Here is a 10452-nt window from a genome sequence, read left to right on the forward strand (position 1 = left end):
CTCATATCCTATCGACTCGCTGACCAATACTTCCCTCTTCATCTATAAACCAGCATATTTTTAAACATCTTTATTATAATTGCTTTACAGTAGTGTAGTAGTTTCTGCTTTATAACAAAGTGAATCAGCTATACATATACATATATCCGCATGTTTCCTCCCTCTTGCATCTCCCTCCCTCCCACCCTCCCTATCCCACCCCTCTAGGTGGTCACAAAGCACAGAGCTGATCTCCCTGTGCTATGTGGCTGCTTCCCACTAGCTAGCTATTTTACGTAAACTGGGACCAAGTGAGAGAGTGGCATGGACATATATAAACCAACATTTTGACAAGTAGAAGATAAATCCTCTGAATGAATGTCCTAAAAGGAGAGTGTACAGCATTTCTACAAGTGCATGTAAAGAAAATTCAATAACTCAGTAACAATCCAAATTTAAACTTCTGAAATTTCTTTATCTCAGTAGTTTCAAAATACAGCAAGCATATTGAATGTAACTCCTATGTTAAGACTAGCTTTTGTGACAAAGCGAGAGAGTGGCATGGACATATATACACACATATATACACACCGTAAAGTAGATAGCTAGTGGGAAGCAGCCGCATAGCACAGGGAGATCAGCTGGGTGCTTTGTGACCACCTAGTGGGGTGGGATAGGGAGGGTGGGAGGGAGGGAGACGCAAGAGGGAAGAGATATGGGAACATATGTATATGTATAACTGATTCACTTTGTTATAAAGCAGAAACTAACACACCATTGTAAAGCAATTATACTCCAATAAAGATGTTTAAAAAAGAATTAACATCTTTATAAATATTAAGCCATTTCATCAAAGAACATAGACTGTCTCTCCATTTGTTTAAATGATCATATGTTTTTTTCCAGCTTCATTAAGGCATAACTGACAAATAAACAGTTTTATATATTTAAGGTGTGCAACATTTTGATACATGTATGTATACATTGTGAAATGATTACCACAATCAGGCTAGTTAGCACTTCCATTATCTTACATACTAACCATTTTTTTGTGTATGTGGTGAAAACATTTAAGATCTACTCTCTTAGAAAATTTCAAGTGTACAAAACAGTATTATTAAATATAGTCACCAGGTTGTACATTAGATCTCCAAAACTTATGTATCCTGCATAACTGAGACTTTCTACCCTTTGACCAACATCTCTCTATTTACCCCCACCCCCTCACTACCACTATTCTATCCTCTGTTTCTATGAGTCGGTATAGCTAATCTACCATAGATATGAAATTTACAGACATGCCTTTATGCAACTTCACTAAAGGCCAGATTTTAAACTTCAGGGGTTTTCAAAGCAAGAAACATTCCAGAAAATGTTTGCTGCTCTTTACCATCTGTCTTTTCACACAATATCATCCATTAACAGGGTGGGAGAGTTTCCAGTTTTTCTCTTGACATCTGGTCACATAATTTAGGTCTACAAATGGAAATCAAAATGCAGAATAGAGCCTATTATCTAAATTATTCTGCCTTCAGTCTCTCTGCACCCCCAGACTTAAATAAAATCCAGAAAAAGGTGTGTGAAATATTCATAAATACAAAGCAGAAATATTTGATAAGCTTTCAACAAAATAGTTAAAATAATTGCCTTCAATTCCTACTAAAAGCCTTTTTCCTCAATGTGTAGTACTGTTCCAGGTGGTTTGCATATATAAAAAATAGCTCATGAGGAAGGACAAAATATATCAGGAGAAATACTACATGTTTAGTGCTGAAGGAATGTTGATTAAAAGATCCCCTGGGGATGCTAAGAATTGGGCACAGAATAAAGTCAGTGAAGTAGAATTTCATAATGGCTGATGATTATAATTTTGCTCTTAACCAAATTTATGTAAATTGATTGAGAAAAATAGAGAACCTTCCTAACAGTGGCAGTAGCATTAATAAAGGCATGGTGGCAGGAGGGAGCAAGGTGTATTAATGATAGTGATTTGACTGAAGAAATGGGCAATATTATGAGGAATGAAAAATACATTTATGGAGATAATATGAATGTAGAATAAATTTATGGAGAACTTTACATGTTAGGCTAAGGATTTAAGGATGTATAACTTCCATTACCAGAGGTAAAGTGAAGTAGGAAGTCTTGCCAACCCCCTCTCTCTGGAAACAATCAACCCAGAAATATGGTTTTAAAAGAAAACAAAACAGCCTCTGGTTTGGGACAAGATGGCATAGACACATCTCTCCCAGCTCCTCTCTACTAAGTACAAATAAAAATCCTGGAAATAATAAAGTAGACAATCATGGATAACCCTAAAGAGTTAAAAAGAGAAAACAGACTGCCTAGGGAATCCCAGAACTTGAGGGGAAACACAGCAACCCAGTTTTTGACCACCCTCCCAGGGGAAGAAGCAAAACCAGGCCCAAAGTATCTTGACTCTCCAAGAGACAAAAAACATGCCAGCCTCAGTGCCTTGATAGAGTGGTAGCCCTGCTGGCACTACACAGCCAAAAGAGACCTGGAAAGCACTCTCTGTTACACAGGCCCAGCTACTCCCAACAGGACCTAGTGGTACCCAGTAGGCCAGTGAAGTACATCTTACCCCTTCAGGCAGCACCAGGAAGAATCAAGAGGGAACTCCACCAGCACCAGGTGACTTGGCAAAGAGTGGTTCTCATGTCCCATCAGGCCCAGTGTCTCTTGTCTCCACTTAGGGGCATCATGCCTAGGAGAGTACATTTAAAGAAGAATTAGTGCCACATTTTACACATTCTCTTTCAGAAAGCAAACAGAAGTGGATAGAACACTTTCCAACATATTTTATGAGATCAGTATTACCTTGATACCAAAACCAGACAAGGGCAGTACAAAAAATGAAAACTTCAGACCAATAGCTGTCATAAACTTAGACTCAAAACACTTCAACGAAATATTAGCAAGACATTGTGTAAAAGTGGTATTCATTCTTCTTGAACTGTTTGTTAGAATTCTCCAGGGAAACCATCTGAACCTGGAGATTTCTTTTTCAAGAACTTTTTAATTGCACATTCAATTTCTTTAATGGTTAGAGGGCTATTCAGATTGTCTGTTTATCTTTTTGAGTTTGGTAGTTTTTGATTTTTAAGAAATTTGTTAATTTCTTCTAAGTTGTTGAAATTATGATCCTACAGCTGTTTGCAGAATTGTCTTATTATCTTTTTAATGGATGCAAGATCTGTAGTGATATCTCCTATTTTATTTCTGATATTGGAGATTTGTGTCTTCTTTTTTCTTCAAATCTTGTTAAAGTTTCACCAATATTGTTAATTTTTTTCATAAAACCAGATTTCTCGTATTTTCTCTATTGTTTGTCTGTTTTTATTTCATTGATTTCTGTTCTTATGTTTGTTTCCTTCCTCCTCTTTGTTTTGGTTTTGTTTTACTCTTTCTAGTTTCTTGAGTAGGAATTCATTAGTGATTTGAGGCCTTATGTCCTATAATTTTATAATTTATTTTAATCCACAAATCAGCAAAACAAAAAATAAAAATATTAGGGTATAATATCTCTAATGGGAGGTAAATGAACCAGTCCAGATGGACCATATGAAGTGGTTAGCAGATTATTTGTACAGATAACTCAGAAAAATAAAATGTCCTTTCACAAGAATTTGTTGCAAAAGTGAATATTCCTTTGAAATATCTTAATGATTTTCTCAAATGTTCAATTTATATTGACAGCAAATAACTTGAAATAATATAGAACTTAAAATAACATGAAAGGCAGATACTCTTTAAACACATTGTATGTTGAGAAAAAGGACAAATGGAGACAAGTGAATAGAGGACACAAAAGAGTATCTTGTGGTGTTTGCACCCAAAGCAGTAAAGAGGATTTCAGGGCAAAAAGAATCACCAGAAATGCAAAAATCAACAAGCCTAAGCAAGAATAAGATTGATAAGGAAAACTAGGAGCACCAAACGTAAGATAAGTCAGATGCAGTTTAGATAAGAGAAGACAATAAGAAAATAGGAATAAGAAAGATGAATTAAGAGTAATTATAAGGATGAGGAGCTTTACTTAAGAATGATGGTGGAGGTTCCCTGGTGGCACAGTGGTTGGGAGTCCGTCTGCCGATGCAGGGGACACGGGTTCGTGCCCTGGTCCGGGAGGATCCCATATGCCGTGGAGCGGCTGGGCCCGTGAGCCATGGCCACTGAGCCTGCGCGTCCGGAGCCTGTGCTCCACAACGGGAGAGGCCACAGCAGTGAGAGGCCCACATACCGCAAAAAAAATAAAAATAAAAAAAAATAATGGTGGAGGGGGAAGAGGGCAGAAGAGTAAGACAAGGAGATCACCTTCCTCCCCACAGATACACCAGAAATACATCTACACGTGGAACAACTGCTACAGAACACCTACTGAATGCTGGCAGAAGACCTCAGACCTCCCAAAAGGCAATAAACTCCCCACGTACCTGGGTAGGGCAAAAGAAAAAAGAATAAACAGAGACAAAAGGATAGGGACGGGACCTGCACCAGTGGGAGGGAGCCGTGAAGGAGGAAAGGTTTACAGATACTAGAAGCCCCTTCACGGGCGGAGACTGCAGGTGGTGGAGGGGGGAGCTTCAGAGCCCCGGAAGAGAGCTCAGCAACAGGGGTGCGGAGGGCAAAGCGGAGAGATTCCCGCACAGAGGATCGGTACCGACCGGCACTCACCAGCCTGAGAGGCTTGTCTGCTCACCCGCTGGGGCAGGCGGGCCTGGGAGATGAGGCTCGGGCTTCGGTCGGAGCGCAGGGAGAGGACTGGGGCTGGCGACGTGAACACAGCCTGCAGGGGGTTAGCGCACCACGGCTAGCCAGGAGGGAGTCCGGGGAAAAGTCTGCAGCTTCCGAAGAGACAAGAGACTTTTTCTTCCCTCTTTGTTTCCTGGTGCGTGAGGAGAGGGGATTAAGAGCGCTGCTTAAAGGAGCTCCAGAGACGGGCGCGAGCCGCGGCTAACAGCACGGACCCCAGAGACGGGCATGAGATGCTAAGGCTGCTGCTGCCGCCACCAAGAAGCCTGTGTGCAAGCACAGGTCACTCTCCACACCTCCCTTCCAGGGAGCCTATGCAGCCCGCCACTGCCAGGGTCCCGGGATCCAGGGACAACTTCCCCGGGAGAACGCACGGCGCGCCTCAGGCTGGTGCAACGTCACGCCGGCCTCTGCCGCCGCAGGCTCGCCCCGCCTCCGTACCCCTCCCTCCCCCCGGCCGGAGTGAGCCAGAGCCCCCGAATCAGCGGCTCCTTTAACCCCGTCCTGTCTGAGCGAAGAACAGACGCCCTCCAGCGACCTACACGCAGAGGCGGGGCCAAATCCAAACCTCAGTCCCAGGAGCTGTGCAAACAAAGAAGAGAAAGGGAAATCTCTCCCAGCAGCCTCAGGATCAGCGAATTGAAGCTCCACAATCAACTTGATGTACCCTGCATCTGTGGAATACCTGAATAGACACTGAATCATCCCAAATTAAGGAGGTGGACTTTGAGAGCAAGATTTATTGTTTTTTCCCCTTTTCCGCTTTTTGTGAGTGTGTATGTGTATGATCCTGTGTGAGATTTTGTCTGTATAGCTTTGCTTTCACCATTTGTCCTAGAGTTCTATCTATCCTTTTTTTTTTTTTACTTTTTTAAAAAAATTTTTTCTTAATAATTATTTTTTATTTCAATAACTTTATTTTTTCTTACTTTATTTTATATTCTTTTATCCTCTTTCTTTCTTTCTTTCTACTTTTTCTCCCTTTTATTCTGAGCTGTGTGGATGAAAGGCTCTGGTGCTCCAGCCAGGAGTCAGTGCTGTGCCTCTAAGGTGGGAGAGCCAAATTCAGGACACTGGTCCACAAGAGACCTCCCAGCTCCACGTAATATCAAATGGCAAAAATCTCCCAGAGATCTCCATCTCAACACCAACACCCAGCTTCAGTCAACGACCAGCAAGCTGCAGTGCTGGACACCCTATGCCAAACAACTAGCAAGACAGGAACACAACCCCACCCATTAGCAGAGAGGCTGCCTAAAATCATAATAAGTCCACAGACACCCCAAAACACACCACCAGACGTGGACCTGCCCACCAGAAAGACAAGATCCAGCCTCATCCACCAGAACACAGGCACTAGTCTCCTCCACCAGGAAGCCTACACAACCCACTGAACCAACTTTAGCCACTGGGGACAGACACCAAAAGCAACGGGAACTATGAACCTGCAGCCTGTAAAAAGGAGACCCCAAACACAGTAAGATAAGCAAAATGAGAAGACAGAAAAACACACAGCAGATGAAGGAGCAGGATAAAAACCCACCAGACCTAACAAATGAAGAAGAAATTGGCAGTCTACCTGAAAAAGAATTCAGAATAATGATAGTAAAGATGATCCAAAATCTTGGAAATAGAATAGAGAAAATGCAAGAAACATTTAACAAGGACCTAGAAGAACTGAAGAGGAAACAAGCAATGATGAACAACACAATAAATGAAGTTAAAAATACTCTAGAAGGGATCAATTGCAGAATAACTGAGGCAGTGGAACGGATAACTGACCTGGGAGATAAAATGGTGGAAATAACTACTGCAGAGCAGAATAAAGAAAAAAGAATGAAAAGAACTGAGGACAGTATCAGAGACCTCTGGGACAACATTAAACGCACCAACATTCGAATTATAGGGGTTCCAGAAGAAGAAGAGAAAAAGAAAGGGACTGAGAAAATATTTGAAGAAATTATAGTTGAAAACGTCCCGAATATGGGAACGGAAATAGTTAATCAAGTCCAGGAAGCACAGAGAGTCCCATAAAGGATAAATCCAAGGAGAAACACGTCAAGACACTTATTAATCAAACTGTCAAAAATTAAATACAAAGAAAACATATTAAAAGCAGCAAGGGAAAAACAACAAATAACACACAAGGGAATCCCCATAAGGTTAACAGCTGATCTTTCAGCAGAAACTCTGCAAGCCAGAAGGGAGTGGCAGGACATATTTAAAGTGATGAAGGAGAAAAGCCTACAACCAAGATTACTCTACCCAGCAAGGATCTCATTCAGATTTGATGGAGAAATTAAAACGTTTACAGACAAGCAGAAGCTGAGAGAGTTCAGCACCACCACACCAGCTTTACAACAAATGCTAAAGGATCTTCTCTAGGCAGGAAACACAAGAGAAGGAAAAGACCTACAATAACAAACCCAAAACAATTAAGAAAAAGGGAATAGGAACATACATATCGATAATTACCTTAAATGTAAATGGATTAAATGCTCCCACCAAAAGACACAGACTGGCTGAATGGATACAAAAACAAGACCCATATATATGCTGTCTACAAGAGACCCACTTCAGACCTAGGGACACATACAGACTGAAAGTGAGGGGATGGAAAAAGATATTCCATGCAAATGGAAACCAAAAGAAAGCTGGAGTAGCAATTCTCATATCAGACAAAATAGACTTTAAAATAAAGACTATTAGAAGAGACAAAGAAGGACACTACACAATGATCAAGGGATCGATCCATGAAGAAGATATAACAATTGTAAATATTTATGCACCCAACATAGGAGTACCTCAATACATAAGGCAAATACTAACAGCCATAAAAGGGGAAATCGACAGTAACACATTCATAGTAGGGGACTTTAACACCCCACTTTCAGCAATGGACAGATCATCCAAAATGAAAATAAATAAGGAAACATAAGCTTTAAATGATACATTAAACAAGATGGACTTAATTGATATTTATAGGACATTCCATCCAAAAACAACAGAACACACATTTTTCTCAAGTGCTTATGGAACATTTTCCAGGATAGATCATATCTTGGGTCACAAATCAAGCCTTGGTAAATTTAAGAAAATTGAAATTGTATCAAGTATCTTTTCTGACCACAACGCTATGAGACTAGATATCAATTACAGGAAAAGATCTGTAAAAACTACAAACACAGGGAGGCTAAACAATACACTACTTAATAACGAAATGATCACTGAAGAAATCAAAGAGGAAATCAAAAAATACCTAGAAACAAATGACAATGGAGACATGACGACCCAAAACCTATGAGATGCAGCAAAAGCTAAGAGGGAAGTCTATAGCAATACAATTCTACCTTAAGAAACAGGCAACATCTCGAATAAACAACCTAACCTTGCACCTAAAGCAATTAGAGAAAGAAGAACAAAAAACCCCAAAGTTAGCAGAAGGAAAGAAATCATAAAGATCAGATCAGAAATAAATGAAAAAGAAATGAAGGAAACGATAGCAAAGATCAATAAAACTAAAAGCTGGCTCTTAAACAAAACTGATCAACCATTAGCCAGACTCATCAAGAAAAAAAGGGAGAAGACTCAAATCAACAGAATTAGAAATGAAAAAGGAGAATTAATGATTTGTCTCCCTTTTTCTCTAAGGATGCATTCTCTTGGACTGATTCCTTTGGACTTTTGTCTTTTAAAAATCAAAAGCCAGGGACTTCCCGGGTAGCACAGTGGTTAAGAATCCACCTGATAATATAGGGGACATGGGTTTGAGCCCTGATCCAGGAAGATCCCACATGCTGCAGAGCAACTAAGCCCGTGTGCCACAACTACTGAGCCTGCGCTCTAGAGCCCGTGAGCCACAACTACTGAAGCCCACACGCCTAGAGCCCATGCTCCGCAACAAGAGAAGCCACCGCAATGAGAAGCCCACGGTGCACTACAATGTAGTGCATGAACAGTAGCCCCTACTCGCTGCAACTAGAGAAAGCCCATGTGCAGCAACGAAGACCCAATGCAGCCAAAAAGAAAAAAAAGAAAAAAAAATCAAAAGCCAGAAATTTTGAGATTCACAAACCTGTTCTTGTAAGTTGCTACCTCTCTGATGAACTTCAAAGCCTATTTCAAAATCTATTTTGAAACTCAAAAGCTGATAATTGGTTTTTTTCTGTTTGAATTTCTATCATAACTGTGCATTGAAGGAGGCGAGTATAGCATGATACCCTTGCCTTTGCATTGATGAGATAGAGTAGGGAGAGCAAAATGCATATTATGTCATATTTTACAAATTTACCAAATAAAATTAAAATATTTGTCTTAAGTCCTTCCAACCAATAAGATGTTCTAGATGTGAACTTGAATTAGAAGATCAGATTCTTCCCCTATCCAGAACTTCCCAGCTAGTATATAGCACATCGAAATGCTCCAAACATGTTACGGATACACACTCTTCAACCTGGGGTGGGCTCTGGACATTGGCAGTTACATATAAATCTTGTCATTTAAAAAAAAGTTGGAAAACATCATCCCAGCGTATCTCCTTTCCTACTCCTTTACTTAAGCCTTTTTAACAAATGGATTTATACAGCAGCAAGCCTAGTCAGACCAGAGATGGATGGGATATGAAAAGCAGAATAAGCCAATTAATTGGGCAGATAAACCAAGAAGGATTCAAGCAAGAGGAAGGTGGTAGAGGTAAGAGTGGAAATCAGCCACAGCATCTCTGTTTTAGAGACAGGCCACCAGTTTCTAAAATTCTTAGAAGGGGGAAAAAGCAAGAAGAATTAGGGTTCAAGGAAGAAAGTCAAGGGAATAGTTCATCAGACCCACTTATTAGCATGTGGGTCTGATTTGAGAGCAGGACCAGCAGTAAGGCTAACACTTATAAGGTTCTGAATTACTGACCTAGGACTCTTTAGATTCTCCTGCCTTGGGAAAGAAATGGACCTAGCAACCAGAGAAGGGATGAACTTCAGCAAGCTTTAGCATTAGGGGGCAGGACAAATCAGAGAACACATCTGAACAGAAATGTATAAATACCAAGAAAATAGTGGCTTGTCTTATCCTAGGGACCCATGATTTTGCATGAGTTCCAGAATAGGAATTGAATTTAGGAAGAGCCAAGAACACACACTGTCTACCCCTTACTGATGTGATCTCTACTGATGTATTTTTAAACTTCTTTGTTTCCTTCTAGATCGACAAATAGAAAAAAATATTTGGGACTAAAACATGCAATATTTCTCTCACATGGTTATCACATGAGAAAAGCTTCGGGTACCAAAATTAACCAGACTAGGCAGACCCTCTCATCCCCATCTTCGTAAGTAATCACCCATAACACCAAGGCTCCTCAGTTCTCTGTCCTCTGTGATGCTCTGTATTTCCTTGCCCATAACTGAAGCAACTGCTCTCCCCGCACACACGCCTTTCCCAAATCCCTTTACTAGGCCCTCTGTAAACGGCCACTGCTCCATATTTAGCAAACAATCTTATTCTCAGAATACATGTGAGCATCACATTCATTTTCTTATCTTAACTGAGTCCTAGCTCTTCCCTGAGGCCACTTCTCCTAGGTACTCTAAAGTGGGGTTTACTTTCTCACGCACCATGCAATTGAATTGACAGGGTTGTGTCCTCTTTGATCTTCATTGCCACTTTCATTCATTGCTCTTGGCATCTTCTTCTTTTAAACAAAAC

The 10452-nt window shown here is 40.6% G+C and overlaps 1 protein-coding gene across 1 annotated transcript in view; it reads right to left on the reverse strand.

Annotated features, from left to right (window-relative positions):
• LOC309796274 (sodium- and chloride-dependent neutral and basic amino acid transporter B(0+)-like) overlaps positions 1 to 10229 on the reverse strand; it is a gene marked incomplete at its 5' end in the record, with an annotated part of 33906 nt that extends 23677 nt beyond the window's left edge. Inside the window, one exon of the mRNA XM_082609318.1 lies at positions 10088 to 10229. Coding sequence (XP_082465444.1) covers positions 10088 to 10229 — 142 coding nt within the window. The remainder of the gene's footprint in view (positions 1 to 10087) is intronic.
• Between the last annotated feature and the right edge of the window lie 223 nt (positions 10230 to 10452).

The sequence above is a fragment of the Mesoplodon mirus genome (assembly GCF_964341445.2).
Source record: "Mesoplodon mirus genome assembly, chromosome: X".
NCBI lineage: Eukaryota > Metazoa > Chordata > Mammalia > Artiodactyla > Ziphiidae > Mesoplodon > Mesoplodon mirus.